This window comes from Ricinus communis, chromosome 5, assembly GCF_019578655.1.
Source record: "Ricinus communis isolate WT05 ecotype wild-type chromosome 5, ASM1957865v1, whole genome shotgun sequence".
Taxonomy (NCBI): Eukaryota; Viridiplantae; Streptophyta; class Magnoliopsida; order Malpighiales; family Euphorbiaceae; genus Ricinus; species Ricinus communis.
The window spans coordinates 25,977,016-25,992,978 of record NC_063260.1 but is presented as its reverse complement, the minus strand read 5'-3'; the positions used below and the strand labels follow the sequence as shown (position 1 = coordinate 25,992,978).

Genomic DNA, 15,963 nt, shown 5'->3' with positions numbered 1-15,963 from the left:
TATTTAATTTTGTACACCCATTTACAACCAACTGGTCTTTTGTTTGGTGGTAGGGTGACAAGCTTCCAGGTTTCATTATTCTCTAGGGCCTGGAGTTCTTCTTTCATGGCTTTACACCAATTAGGGTTAGTGGTAGCATCATAGAAAGAAGTTGGCTCAGTGTGAGAGGAAAGAGTGTTGAGATATGCCTTATAAGAGTTCGAGACTGATTTATAATTGATAAAGCGATGGATAGGATACAATACCGAGTGGGACACATAGTCCTTTAGCTTAGCAGGAGGTCTAGATGGTCGAGATGATCTCCGCAGGGCAATTGCTTCTTCCAGGTGTGGTTCATTTTCTCCCCCTGAAGGAGTTGTCGCGGGAAAAAGCCGATCTCCCCCTGAAGGAGCAGCCACAGATGGGACCTCCAGAATCTCTACTTCTGCTGAGAGAGATGGATCGGATCTGTCAAAAAAGGGAAAATTATCGGGAAATAAGGGAGACGTGGGGTGAGAAGGAGTGGGGAAGTAGGCTGAACTTTCATCAAAAAATACATCTCTGGAAATATAAGACTTATGTGTGGAGGGATCATAGCACTTGTACCCCTTTTTTTCAGAGGAGTATCCTAGGAAAATAGTTTTAACGGAACTTTTGTCGAGTTTATGGGATCGTTTAACATGAACAAAAGCAATACAGCCAAAAACTCGAATGTGGCCTAATTCTATTTTTCGGCCTTTAAGAATTTTCAGAGGACTGAGGTTTTTAAGAGTGGGAGTAGGTAATCAATTAATAAGGTAGGCAGTGGTGAGGAGGGCATCCGACCAAAAAATATGGGGGACATTGTTTTGAAAAGGAAGTGATCTTGTAACTTCAAGAAGATGACGGTTTTTTCTTTCAGAAACGCTATTTTGTTCAGGAGTGTAAATACAGGTAGTTTGATGTAAAATACCTTATGTGGAAAAGAAATCAGAGAAGGTTTTATTAATATATTCGGTGCCATTGTCAGACCGAAAAATTTTAATTTTGGCATTATATTGAGTTTGAATGAAATAAAAGAAATTCTGAAAACAAGAAAAAACTTCATTTTTGCCTTTTAGTAAGTATACCCATGTGAGACGGGAGAAATCATCAATAAATGTTACAAAATAATGAAAATGATTGTATGAAGTACATGGGGCAGGTCCCCAAATATCGGAGTGAATTAAATCAAACATCTTTGTTGAAATAGTGGAGGATATAGGAAATGGCAATCTGGTATGCTTTGGAAATTTGCAGGTGTCACAACAACCAGAATTGATTTTAAGACAAAATAATTGATTTAAAATTTTATCGGCGGATGCCCAAATCGCCTATGCATTAAGGTGCTATCGTGGGAGGATTTAGTGGTTGCAAGGCACCGATTAGTATGATCGGTGAGGTAGTAGAGGCCGTTTTCAAAGTACCCCTCACCAATCGTCTTTCCTGTGGTGCGATCCTGAAATATTACAGCGGAGGGTGAGAAAATTACATTACAATTTAAAGTGCGAGTTATAGTGCCCATAGATAACAAATTAGATGTAAAATTAGATAATAAAAGAATGGCATGTATGAGATTAGTATTATTAAGCAATTGTGAAGAGCCAAAACCAGAAATTTTGGCTCTATCTCTATTTGCAACGATCATATGTTGGGTATCCGTAGGGACAAAATTATATAATTTTGTTTGGTCCCAAGTCATGTGATCAGTCGCTCCGGAGTCAATAATCCATTTTGAAGATTTTTGGGAATTATGAGATACTAAACCTGTCCCACGAGACTGTTGGAGCTGCAAAATGGATTGAAGTTGAGAGAGAATTTGGAAAATTTGGCAATTTTCTAATAAGTCGGGCCGGGTTGGGCACGATCTCGGGTTTGCCAGGGTTGGTGAGATTCTGGGTTGACCCAAGAGCTGCAGATGGGCTGGGCCGAAGTGCTTGAATCTGGGCCGGCCCATACATTGTAGGTGGGCTGGGCCGAGACGTTAGGGCCAGGTCGAGTGTAAGTAGCGGGGTCGGGTCGGGTTGAATTAAAAGATGCCGACCCACACCATTACATTCGACTACCAACGCATCATAACCCTTAGGGTTAGACGCGCTCAAAGATTCCTAAGCCGCCATACCCCCTTCTCTTCGCCTCGCCATTTCTCCTTTCTCCATTTCGCTCCGCTCCCTCGATTGAGCCGTCGGCCGAGGTGCGGATGAAGGTGCCAATAACGCTCGTGGGAGTGACCCCGCTTTTACGTTGGTCACATCTCGACGCTGTTGTTAGCGCCCTCGCACCCAAGCCGATTCTCGCGATTGAGAAGCAAAAGCTTAATTTTCTGATGTGTGTTGGTTTGACATTGCTCCCATGGTAACACGCCTGGTCTCTTCTTGTTGAACGAGAGAGATGACCCCGTCAAGTCCAGGGAGTCTACTGGACAACAAAATTTAAGACCTAACGGCCTCGTAACTTGAATCGAGCCCGCCCAAGTAAGTGAATACTAAATCCTGTTCTGCTCTCTTCCTTGCTTCTTCTGGATCTGATGTAGGTGGGAGGTAGCTCTGTAGCTCCTCCCACCTAGTTAATACTTCGATCGCGTAACTCGCGCTGGACCGAGTTCCCTGCTTTATCTGTGCCAATTCCTGTTTTAAGTTGAATATACGAGCATAATTTTGCTCTTGACCATACAACTGTTTTAATTTCTCCCATATTGCCTGTGATGATGCCAGCAACATACATAGTCTGGCAATCTGAGGCTCGATCGTGTTGGTCAAAAGGGACATGACCATATGATCAGTCGTCTGCCAATCTTCGATTGCCTCAATCTCTTCTTTTGTTGGTTGATTGGGGTTGATTAGCTGTGGCTTCTTTCGGGTCCCTGTGATGAACCCTAATTTCTTCCTTCCACTGAGGCCGATGTATACTGCTCTCGACCATTGGAAATAATTTTGATTGCCTGCTAATGTGATGTTGGTGAGTTTGGTAAGATCGTTTTGAGACATGATGAGAATTTTGGTTGGCTGAGTTTTTGGTTGGGATTTTGATTGTTTGGGTAAGGGATGACAGGATCATTCCTGCTCTGATACCATGATGAATTTAAGTTTCTATTATCAATGATGAATATACAGTAATTGTTAGTATTCTGAGATTACATGAGAAATGAGTATCCTGTTATATACTAGTTTTTGAATGCAACGGTTTTATTGCTATTTCTTGCTGCTTGTTGCACTCCAACGCTCAATTCTAGCTTAGGGAAGGTATGTTTTTTTCCCTTAGGGAGAGTGTTGCTCCTTTTCCCTAATAGGCCCGTGATGATCAAGTTCGAGGTTATATCCAACAACAAAGACCGCTGGTCCTTACTGATTTTTTGTTGAACATTGTTGCCATGGTCTGGTGGTTTTGGTGTGTCTTCAACAGGTATTGGGGCTTCTTCAACACTAACTTGTGAGTTGACTCGTTTATGAGCTCACGAGTTGAATTTATTTTTATTTTTATATTAATGATTTAGTTTAGTTATTTAGATTCTAAAATTCAAATGCATATTCTATTTTATATATAATTTAGTTACAATTATAAAATTTACAATAACACATTTTATAAGCTATAGCTTTTATTTTGAGCTTGAGTGTGAGTTTATGTATGAGTCGATCTCGAATTTATTTTATTTATATAAATATTGAACTAATTTATAAGTCAGATTAGAATTTAGCTTATTTATATAAAATATTGAATTAATTACGAACCGAGTTTGAATTTTAAAATAAAAAGAAATTATCAAATTTGAGTTAAATTAGTTCTATGCAACCGAATAGTAATGAAATGATAAGTTCATCAGCAGAATAATCACATTATATAATAAAAAAAATTAATAATCTCATTACTCATAAGATGTTGAGTTTCCAATTTTTTAATGTAATTCTTTGCCTGTTAGATCTATGTATGATGAGGTGACGCTGCCATATCTATTGACGACATTTATTACCGTCTCGATGACAAATATGTGACCATAAATCCAGTATGACAAATCACGTGTGTAATTAAACTAGTGCAGCTTAGAATTAGCAACCCAATTTTTAATGGATATATTATCCAATAAATGGCATCCAATGGGTTTACAAATAGCCCAACTCAATCTTGAGGCTTTAAGCCCGAAAGAAGAAAGCCGTGCAAGAAAAATAAGCACATAAAATGGTGCACGAAATTAAAGAAAAGAAATCATATTGGCGCCATGTGTACACACAGATGGCTAGCTTATCCATCAAAACTCTTATCATCCTATGCAAAACAAATAAAGAACGAAAGGACCAGAGACAGCCAAATACAGAGGAAAGACTTTGAGAGAAAGAAATGCGAAGTATAACGCTCTCAGAGTCGGCTCTGAGACTGCCTCCATGTCCTAAACCTGTTAGCCTACTTCCATTGAATTCTTTTTCCAAGAAACGAAGTTCCAAGCTTTCTTTTCGCAACCCATGTCTTACTTTCTCAAGGTAAGTCTTTCTTGTTTTTGTTAATTCTCCTTTCTTCTACTATGATTTCTTTCTCTTTTTGGAGCTTCAAATTCTTGCAAGAAATAGTAATTGTTCACATTCTTGCATTTTTTTTATCGGGCAGAAGACAATGATAAGAATATTAAACTGATGTGGGTAATGTAGTTTTGATTGAATTGCATGGGGTAACTGGATAGCTACACCCATTGAGTATCTGATATTGCTAAAACGTTGACTCTAGCTGAATTTCCATTTCCAAATGTTGTAATAAAGCAAGTAGATGGTACATTTCTAAATTTGGAACAGATATCTAACCAAAATTTCACGTGTAGATATTCAAGACAATGGTGTGAATACTCAATCCAGGAGGCATTTAGACATTTTCTGCCAATGGTTTCCAAGAATTTTAATGGTCTTGTAAGGTTTCCTTTTTCTTATTCTTTTACTGAAAGTCAATATCTTGGTTTCTGATGGTCTTCCTGGAGTAGCTTAAATTATAACAAGTTGCTATACTGAATCTTTCAATGAAAATTCAATTACTAGTTCTCTTTGTTACTAAGAGGCACCGACTGATGTTTTCACCCAAGGATTCAATCTCGCGCTAAACAACTCTATCACCTAATAATTTCTTTATACTAAGAGAAAATCTCTGTAATTGATGTTTTTGCTCTTTATATTAGTTAATTGCTAGGAAAATCATGAAATTTTATTAAACAATTTGCTGATGACAAATCCCTGCCTTCATTTCAATTTCTCTTGTGATGTATTATGGGTTTGACACAGGAGGTTAGGGGCCTTGATTGCCAGAACTTCCAAGCAAGCAGAGAATCGATGCCAGTTTTGGATGATATTTGTTTCTTGGATAAGTTGTCCACGAAGGTTAAATCTATAAAGGAGGATGAAGTAGCGGCGTCCACTACATCATATGGTGGTTTGCTGAAGTTTATGCTTCTAGTTGGATATCTAACATTTCAAGGCTCTCAACAAGCATTTGCAGGAACAGATATTGCTGTTGGATCACAGTCAATTCCTTATTTGGGAGACCTTGGTGATATTAGCACAGGTTTTGCTTCAGTTAGGAAAATCTCCCCTATACCTTTTAGTTCTTCCATTTTAATTTGCAAGTTAAACATCGAGCATTACTTTTTCTTAATCAAGCACAATTATCCGATTTAATTAGTTTGCATGGATATGGTGAATCATATGTGCCATAATGAGCGAGTTTTTTTTATCTTGCAACATATACTCTTTAAGTAACCTTTTCTAATGATGAAAATTTTTACTTTTTAGTATCAAAACTAAGATACATATATGCATCATAGGAAAAATTATCAATTTCAGAATGCTCATTGCATTCCTGTAAATTCTGGAAGAAACACATGGTTCACTTCTCTTTTCACCAGATATACTTCATACAGAAATTTGCACCTAAGGCACTAAAAACTTGAATTCACTCTTCTGTATCCTCTTTTCTCCTTGGATTACAGGCATTCTTGCTGATATTTTTCTCAGAACTGGGTGACAAGACCTTTTTCATAGCGGTGAGATTGAAGTTGTATTTTATGTGAAGCTCAATCCATCATTTAGCTATTCCGGATGCTACTATATGAGCGTGAATCCCTGCATTTTGGCAAGAAAAGACCAATTTAGGATGCGCTTGTTCTGTCAAATCGCATAATTGTGTTGGCTAGACTAGATATCAGATACTTTAATATTTTTCCTCTCTGCAACTTTCCAATTCTCTAATGAATGGTAACATCACAAATGATTTATTTATAAACAGGTTGTTGTCTATATTTTAATCTTAATCTACCAGAGAAACACAGAAGTTGGGAAAAGATGCCATGACTCAAAAGGACCAATAAAAACTAATACCTTATAGCTTAATATCTACATTCTCCAATTATATGTTGTTTCCATATGCACAAAATGAAAGTTTCCGGTGTCCTTCTGAAGATAAAATTTTGAGAACATGAAGCTCATTTTTTTATTACGTCCTGTGCAGGCACTTTTAGCTGCTAGAAATTCTGCTGCCACTGTTTTCACTGGGACCTTTGGTGCACTTGCGTATGTTTTCCTGCCCACAAGAATGGTGATTTGGATGTCCTTTGAATATTTAAGTTTATGATAATAAATTAAGTAGGTGTATAGGATAAATGAATTTGTTGAGCATTTGATTTTCATGTCAAGATAATTGGAATACTACATGAAATCTCATGTAAAACGCTGTAGGTTAATATCAATAAACATGGAGTCTGTAGTCTGAACATGAAATCTCATGCACAGTTGGGCACGTGGCTCAGTAATTTCTTCTACATGAAACAATCATATTTGTTTGTGCATATTCTTTCTCATCTTCTTATGATCAAATCTAATATGGCATAGAATGTCTTGGTGAAGCTGTTCTACAATTTGAACGGGCGAATGACCTTTTATTTATAGCAGCATTTATTTAGTTCGCTAATATGGAAATAAAGATGTTGATTTTTACAGAAGTATTCATATGTTGGCAGGGTAATGACTATCATATCTGTGGTTCTTGGAAGAACTTTTCACTATGTTGATGAAATCCTTCCATTCAGGTATTTCTCTTGAGTCGAGACTCATCTGCTTTAGGAACTCATGGACTTGTAATGAATATGCCATAAATGGCATTCTATTAGTTGCTGGGTATGTGAGAGAAAAAGACATTATTCAATTGGATTTACCTGGAATTTCTACCACGCAACATTCAGATAATTAGAAAATCATCCATGCTACCTAACTTCTCTAAAGAAATAGAACATATTGAAGAGATTATGCTTGCTTTAATTTGATAGAAACTTTCTTTAGTTAGTTCTCTTTTTTATTGCTCCAGCTGGGGAAGAGTGGGTTGTGGTAGTGTGGATTCCAGACGTATCATTTTTCCTCTGCAGTCCACTTTGCTTGGCCATTTTTCACTTAATATGTCCTTGAAACTCTTATTAATCTGTGAATTTTCACTCTAATATCGTCCACTGCTATGCAGGTTGGGTGAGACTGATTTGCCTGTTGATGATATTGCTGCAGTCTGCCTTTTGGTAAATGTTTTTGTCTCATTTATTCAAAAGACAAAGTCTGAGAGATCTATTAAGATTTAAAGAGCATACAGGGCTAATGTTAGATAATTCAGGTATATTTTGGGGTTTCAACACTCATTGATGCCAGCTCAGGCGATGGTCTAAAAGCAGAAGATGAACAAAAAGAGGTAAATGTTTCAATTTCACTTTACGACCTATACAGAGTTAACCTGCTGTGGAATTTAGAATTACTGTTTGCTCAGATTCATGAAAATGTCTTCCTGTTACTTATTTCTGTTAAGAGTTAATTTGATTGCTATTATTTCTATGCTCTGAACTAGGCAGAACTAGCAGTTTCAGAGTTCTCAGGAAATGGTGCTGGGATTTTAGCTGCTGCTAGCACCATTATCAGCACTTTCGTCTTAGTTTTTGTCGCTGAATGGGGGGACAAATCATTTTTCTCCACAATAGGTGAGTCACAGGGCTTAAAGTTTATACTGATCAGATTGTATAGTATACTATAAGAGATTCTGATAAAAATTCTTTATTTCTAGTTCTTCATTATACCCCCAAATATTGGAGATGATTGTGCCCTTAATAGTTTGCCAATTTTTCCATCTGTATGTCAGTAATGAACTTATTTGAATACTTGACATAAAGGCACTTGCAGACACATCTGAGCTTGAGTAGCACAATCTCCAATTACTTGCAGTTGAAGGTGAAATTATCTTCTGCAACTGCGTGGTTACAAGGACTAAAATTGAATTCACCAGAAAATATAACAGATTACTTAAATGGTGATAATGGCAATATGTACCTGCATAAATATGAAAATACAAATAGTTCCGTTTATAAGAAAAAGAGGAGGCCGTTTTTATAATGTAGAATAGATCAATGGTAAAGTTGCTTCGTTGATAGAGTAGGCTTGTCATTGCTAGCCTGAATATGGAAAATCTCCAATCCCATTGCCCCAATGCAGGCCTGGCTATTACCTTGTTGTTGCTAATGGAGTTTCCCCCTTCTTATGCAGCCCTTGCAGCAGCCTCTTCACCTCTCGGTGTCATCGGTGGAGCCTTGGCTGGTCATGGTGTTGCAACTTTGGTAACTACTATCAGAACATAATAGGCTCTCACATAAGCATAAACTGAAAGTTCTTATGTAAAATAAACAACCATTCTGCTTTAGGAAATGCTCTATGAGGCCAACGGTGTAATATCAGTCAGTCTATAAGTATTCATTGTACTTCAAGTAAATATTTGTTTAACAGTGATAATTTTGTTACTGCAAAATGTTTTTCCTTTTGTGAATTCAGCTGATTTTATTCCACTTTTCTTTTTAACTTGTTTGTATGTAAACTTTATTCCATTTGAAAATTGACAATATCTTCCTTGCTAACTTTTCATTATCCTTTTTCTGTACAGATTGCAGTTTTAGGAGGTTCTTTACTTGGGACATTGTTATCAGAAAAGGTAGATTTGAACTTTCAACAATATTATCTCCAATGAAAATAGTAATTTTGTTGCAAACTCCCCTTTCTCTATTGTTTTTATTCTGTGGAGCTACGAATTTCTGGCTTTAATGTACCTTTCTTATTGTCTTTAACAAAACATTTTTGAAAATTATCTAGGCGTGAGTCAAAGTTGAAACTTTATTAGCTTTCTAGTTTACATAATTGGTAGAATAATACTCATTCCTGCATAATTTGCTATCAGAATTCTGCATAAACTCATTGTCCGAAATTAGTTGGGGTTGAACAACTTTGTTATGTTTTACCAGTTTAGAGCTACATTTTCAAGAAGGAATAAAACAGAAAAACTAGAGCCACCATATCCTTTTGACTTTTAAAGAAATGTAGCAGTCTCTCTTTCGAATTTTATTTCCAGGAGACATTGCATCCTGCTAGCATGGGAAAAAAGGATGCAGTAGATCTTTGATTTCTATGTGGTGCAATGAAAGTTGTAATGGAGCCAATTACTGCTACTTCGAATCCAGCTAGTAGATTTCATTTATACTTTGATACAAATTGTCTAGTACAAAATGTTAAGTTGGCACCATCATGGTATTTGTACCACAAAAAAGTGCCCTAGTTGGACAAACATGATCAGGCAACCACATACACATTATCCCATAGGACTTTGTCCGGTTGGAATATCTAAGGTAGTGGGGTTATGCATCTTTTTAGTACTATCTTCCTAGCTTGATATGATTTCCTGATGAGTAAAGCATTAATGTCTTCCAGAAACAGAACATATCACGTAGAAATATCCCTTTCATGTTCTATGCATTAAGGAAACTAAATTCTATTTCTTGGACAGGTTATTTCATACATCGGAGGCGTTCTTTTTCTCGTCTTTGCTGCAATAACTTTGATTGAGATTGTGAATTAAAGTTAGACGAGAACCATTCAAATTCATATGTTTATAAACCTTATAGTTTGACATTGCCTTTCACATCTGAAGCTTCTTCTTTTTTTTTTTTTTTTTTCTTTTATCCTCAAATTGGAATGTTGAGGTCAGACTGTATGAATAGGTTAGTGATTTGTTCTTGTTCTAGACAAAAGTTGAATCCAAAACCTTGAACTAAACAAGAGGGGATGGCTGTATTATGTTGTTGCTTGTGACTTGTTGCTTGATTATAAGCAGAGATATTGTACCTTTTTCTGTTTTTAAATCTGTAAAATTATTTTTCTCAAACTCTTTTTGTGATGTGGGGCAAGAATTAGTACAAATTCAAGGGTGGAGGAAAGAAGGTTGCAGATTTTGGCAGGCGTGGGATAGCCATGGCCATCCATAAAAACTTTACAAGAGAATCAAATCATAAAGTCAAGACTGAAAGGATGATACAAACCCCACTTTAGACTTTTTTTTTTTCTTTTTGGGTCGCCCAATTTTCCTACTTTTTCTTTGTACGTTTGCTGATCTGTCCAAATGTTTCTCCACTTTCTTCAATTGCTCCAACTCTTCAAGATGAAAGAATTTGGCTGTATCTCTATAAACAAATGGTAATTAGAGATGTCATGAAAGTAAAAACACAACTCCTTGTCTCCTTTTTTTTCTTTTGGGTAATATAATAATATAAATTCTGACGAAAAATAAAAAGAATTTATATACAAATTAAATCATTTTGAAGGTGCATATAATTTCTTTTTTTTTATTATTATTATTATTCAATATGAGGCTTGATGAATTAACAGAACAGTCCTTTTATTGTTCCTTCATTATTGGATTCTCTGTGTCCATGAATTTCTCTGACGTGATCAATAATAGGAAACGATAATTTTGAGAAAAGAAAAAGCTAACATCCTTATGTGCCTTCAATGAACGAGAAACGACTTCATAGGGAAGAAGATCTTGTGGGTCCTTTAAGCAAAGATGCCCCCAGTGCCTGTGATCTTCGAACAACTGATAAAGACAACATGCATATCAATAATTATATTTTTTTTCTTTTTGTTATTTTTCTTGTCCACGACAGCAGAACTCATGGTACTATTTTAATTGTTGGGCACATGAAACATTGCACGTGGAGCTTAAGAAAGTAAGGAAAGAAAAGAAAAAGAAACGAATATTAAAGAGCATATTCATAGAAAATCCTTGGGAAACATCAGTCGTCGACCCTTTCCACTAACATTTCCTAATGTACTGATATTTATATATTTTATATTCTTTATTCCCTTTTGTCCTTTACCTCAATTGATTTAGATGACAAAATACGCTTGAGCCCTTGTTTAAGTGGAGTTAACCTGATGTGCATATCTCAATTTAATAAAGTTTTCAATTTCAATTTTCTCTTCAATTTGTATTTTTCTTTTTTCTTTTTTTAAAGTGAGAGAAACAATTGTTATTGGGTGAAGTTTTTATTATTATAAGAATATAAAAAGATTCTATTTTATAATCACGGCTCATTAGACAGGTAATTAGTAAACATTTATATCTATATCGGATATACGAACCTTAGGTCTTAGTACTTTTCTATGTTCCACCATTCAAGATTTATTGACTAAAAATAGATTTCATAATTATTTGTTTCAGAAGGAAAAAGACAAGGACAGTGGAATTTAGATCGAACGGCTATCGAATATGGTAGCCACGCAGCTATTGAATATGGTAACCAACGTGGCAAAATCGTGTGTATATATATATATATAAAACTTAAAAAAAATTGATATATATAATTTTTATTTTAACATATATATTTATTTTGACACTTGAAATTCAAGCTTACATATAATATGATTTTATTTATTAATTTATTTATTAATAAATTACATGTCTAATTAATTACTAATTATAATCTTAAAAATTAATAAATTAATAATTAATTAATTTTTTAATTAAATAATAATTAATTTTTAATTAGATAATAATTATTCTAAGAAACATATTAATTATATTTTAATAATATATTAATTAATAAATTAATTTATAATTAAATAATAAATTTTTTAAAAATAATAAATTAATATTTCTAATTATAAAATAATTTTTAATTTTAAAAATAGTAATATCAATTATATTGATAGTATTATTTTATATAATAATATAATTAAATTATTAAAATAATTTTTGTATTATTGTATTAATAAGATTTCAAAATTTTAAAAAAAAATTAAAAATAATTAAAAATAATTAATTTATTGTTACTTTTTAAAATATTATAAATTAATATAATTACTAAAAAAAATTATTAAATTATATCTATAAACAACTAATTGATATAAATTTAAGATTTTTTTTATTATATATACCAATTAAGATTGAATAAGTATGTTTAGCTTACCTGTGCTCTTTTCTCTATTTCCAATACATTATGATTTCCTCATTTACGAAGGAAATGGCTCCGCTATTTTTATGTGTAGATATATTATCTTGAGTATTTTATATTAAATAAAATATATATTTTAAATACAGAAAATAAACTGCACTTATTAGATACTTTTGTGGTTTCCTATAATAGATATGCTGCCCACGCTTTTAATGTTTGTGACTCATTTGTTCTGCTCCTAATTGCAATTATACTATATATATATAATTTTCTTTATTCTAATTGTGCAAGTTTACATTGGACAATGAATCATTACTTAGAAGTCTTATTTAGTTTTTTCTCAATAGTTAATTAAGGGTAGAATTATACTTTCAAATATTAAATAATATATATTACCTAATATACCCTTCCATTAATCCAAATTTTGGATTAGAAATTCAAATTACAATCTCATTTTCATTAAAAATGCTAATTTAAGTTTCCAAAATTGATTAAAGATAGTGTTGACTATCGATAGAAGGTGGTATTAAAGTTAAGAAATTTTTTTAAGAGATTAGTTAACAAAATTGAGATTAACATATGTAAAGTGCTTAAATATGATTATCTTTGTCGAAGTAATCAAAAGCTAGAATGCATTATGTGTCGTTTCAAAATAGATAGTTAATCTATAATTAGGTGATATATATTTTGATTTTGAGTAAGATTAGAATATAATTATTTTAATAGAAAATATAGATCAATAAGATTAAAACATAAGTAGATTAGATTCATATGCAAATGTAATCAAAGTTATTTACGTGTTCACATTTTAAAATTAGGTTTGGACTATGGCTAACAAAATGCACGAGTGTATATTGATCTTTGCTGCAAGTCTTTAGAACTTATAGCTATTTTTGTTAATTGAAAGGCTTATAACTTTGGCGATTTTGTTTAATGAATGAAAATTAGAAGTTTGTTATATACAATATTATTACGCCACATATATCGGCCTCATTTAAGTTTCATTTTGTTGAGGCATTTTTAAATGATTTAAATACTTAAAAATTAACTTATTTTTATCCTGTTTAAAATGATTGGTTATTACAATCAATTGTCACATATTTTAAAAGGATATTTAGTTCACAGGTTTGATTGAACAACTATATTAAAGTTTTTAGTAAAGATTTAAGTCTCAATCAACTGCTAATTGTGTCAATTTTATTTTAGAATTTTTTTACCAGTTGATTTTATTTTTTATTTTATATGGACACTATCATCATTATTAAACTTATTAACTATAATCTATTTTAAATTGATATCATATAATCAAATTTTTATATTTTAAAATAAATAATTATTATTTTGAGATTATTTTAATAACTAAATAATAATAATAATATTTTAAGTTATAATATTTAAAATAAGAAATTTTTATTAGTAAAATTTAAATTTAAATTTAAAATATTTTTAATAACTATAAAACTTTTAATTATTATAAATTATTTTTATTAATTTAAATTATTAAACATAAATAATAAAATAAAATATATTTAATGAAAAATTTTAGTTTTTATAATCATTTAACGTACTAATAGCCACTACTAATAAAATTCTACCAAACAGTTTAATTTATCGGTTATCAGCTGTGAGCTGCATTCATTTATTAGGTATCCAAAAATTAAAAATCTTTTTTATCTTTTTTTTCTTCTTAATAATCCATAAAGAAACATCACTTCATTGCATGATGAAATATTCAAGAAATCACAAATTCAACCATATTAATTAGGCAAAGCAAGTGCAACAAAACTTAAAACCTCCCACTCCAAGGAAAATGTGAAATTCATGTACCACTTGTAAGCATGGCAGATGGGGTCTTCATCTTCTTCATACGGTTGTTTAGCTCAAGCACCAAAGAATTCCCCTGCAGGTTATGGAGTAATCACAAATAAAACACACATGCACACACCTGTATATATTTCATAAATGAGAAAGAAGAGTCAAATGTAAAACTGCAAAAGCCAACGGATTTATGAATGTTACCCAAAACCAACGTCACCATGATCATCGATCAAAACTCTTTGACTGATTTCTTGTACAAAGAGAAGTTAAAAAGGAGATTCAAGATTTCTTCAAAGGACTGCAGGTTTATTTAAACAGAATCAACAAAAGAAAACTAAAGATATCTGCTATCTATTATTGGACGGGAGTACCAAAGATTATTTATAAATAAAGCATAAAGAGAATAGAGATTGAGGAGGAAATTTGGCCAGAAATGGCTGAAATCATTATTCAATGCTGAAGCTAGAAATATTCACGCGGGCAGGTTACCACAGTGGCAAAAGTCAAAAACAGGACGCGGCAGCGATGTGGCGTTGAAAGTGACAAGGGAAAGCCGCTGTAATAAGGAAAAGACCCGAAACAAAATTGACAAACAGTGTTTGGATAGGTAAGAGGCGCGTGGTTTTTGTGGGACTGGAAGAGAATGGTGGCCGTCGGTCTCTGTTTTCGACGTAGAACTAAGCGCGTGGAAGAGTGGGGTTGATTGTGAGCCCTGCAAGAGGGCACCAAGAACGGTGACGAGACGCTGCCGACTTTTAGTTACAAAATCAAAACGTCATGTCTCGTCCACGTCTCGGATGGCGGGACCCTTTCTCTCAAATTTTCGGTCTCGTTTCGCCACGCGCTACTTAACTTGACCTTTTATTTTCACTGGAGTTTCGATGCTGCCACTGGAATCTAATGACTCGAGTTTCGTCATCATTTACGTTACATTTTCTTTTCTATTTTCTTTTTTTTTTTGAAGATTTTTTAAAATTGCAATGAACCACGTTCAGCAATTTGTCTACATTCAATGGGTCTGGCATGTATATCAAATTTAGTAGTCTAAATCCTCGAAAAATGAAATCTTACCAAGTTTTCCTTTGCAAATAATTACATATTGCTCTTATCAAGATAATGGATTATCATATTTTTAATTAATAATATAAACTAATTTGGTATTGGTAAACCAAAGTCTTTTTGTTATGAGCAGAAGACAGAAGCTTTTTCCAATAATATAATATAATATTTTATATATTATTTTAAATAATATTAATTATAATCATATATCAATTATTTTATTTAAGAATATAAATTTATATTATAATTATACTGTTTTCAGTTACATGTGCCAGAGAAGGTTAATATTACTGTTTGATTATTACTCCTCAAATATCACACTTACCATTTTTAATCCTTATTTCTTTTACCAATTTTCAATCACTAATCATTATTCTTAATCTCTACCAAACACAGTCTTCAACGTGATGCATTATTATCTTTTATGGTGCAGCAATCAAACGATAGCCAATTATAGCAAGTTACTTATTACTTGACAAAAAAATAAACAGCGTCGACTATTTTTCTTTGCTTGATTATAACTATTCATAAGCTATGTAGAAAAGCTTAAAGTCCCAAATCATCAGTACATATTTCTTTAGATATGTGGAAAGAAAATAAGGGAAATGTTTAACTCTTGCATTGCAATTGAAATTGCCAAACTGTATAGTGGAGGTGACAGATCAGTTTAGTTTAGATGCCTGCGAGAACATCAAAACCATCCCCTGACAAATAATACTTTCTATTTTCATTTCAATTATAAAAAAAAAAATAAACTCAGGGTATTGGCACGTGTGATCCCCTTTTCTTTAACACGTGCAACACTCACACACACACAC

General features: G+C 33.1%; 1 protein-coding gene and 1 long non-coding RNA gene across 5 annotated transcripts; one reads left to right on the top strand and one right to left on the bottom strand.

The window, feature by feature from the left end:
• Positions 1–4,243: 4,243 nt before the first annotated feature.
• On the top strand, positions 4,244–10,200 carry LOC8287701 (GDT1-like protein 1, chloroplastic). 3 transcript variants are annotated; one of them, XM_015716373.3, is made up of 12 exons: positions 4,250–4,469; positions 4,802–4,886; positions 5,253–5,543; positions 5,957–6,010; positions 6,475–6,536; positions 6,983–7,051; positions 7,477–7,528; positions 7,621–7,695; positions 7,849–7,978; positions 8,538–8,608; positions 8,929–8,976; positions 9,823–10,200. In XM_015716373.3, the coding sequence occupies exons 1-12, from the start codon at positions 4,330–4,332 to the stop codon at positions 9,892–9,894; spliced, it is 1,149 nt and encodes a 382-aa protein (XP_015571859.1). In that variant the 5' UTR covers positions 4,250–4,329; the 3' UTR covers positions 9,895–10,200. The 3 variants fall into 3 exon arrangements, with proteins under 3 accessions (XP_048230311.1, XP_048230310.1, XP_015571859.1); XM_048374354.1 differs by lacking the exon at positions 8,538–8,608 and having other exon boundaries at positions 4,244–4,469; XM_048374353.1 differs by lacking the exon at positions 5,957–6,010 and having other exon boundaries at positions 4,249–4,469.
• Positions 10,201–10,689: 489 nt separating this feature from the next.
• On the bottom strand, positions 10,690–15,325 carry LOC107260887. Of its 2 annotated transcripts, XR_001534893.3 has the most exons (3): positions 14,288–15,186; positions 14,096–14,168; positions 10,690–10,908 (listed from the first exon to the last, which is right to left on the bottom strand). It is a non-coding gene; the product is annotated as an uncharacterized LOC107260887 (long non-coding RNA). The 2 variants fall into 2 exon arrangements; XR_001534894.3 differs by lacking the exon at positions 10,690–10,908 and having other exon boundaries at positions 13,960–14,168; positions 14,288–15,325.
• Positions 15,326–15,963: the final 638 nt, after the last annotated feature.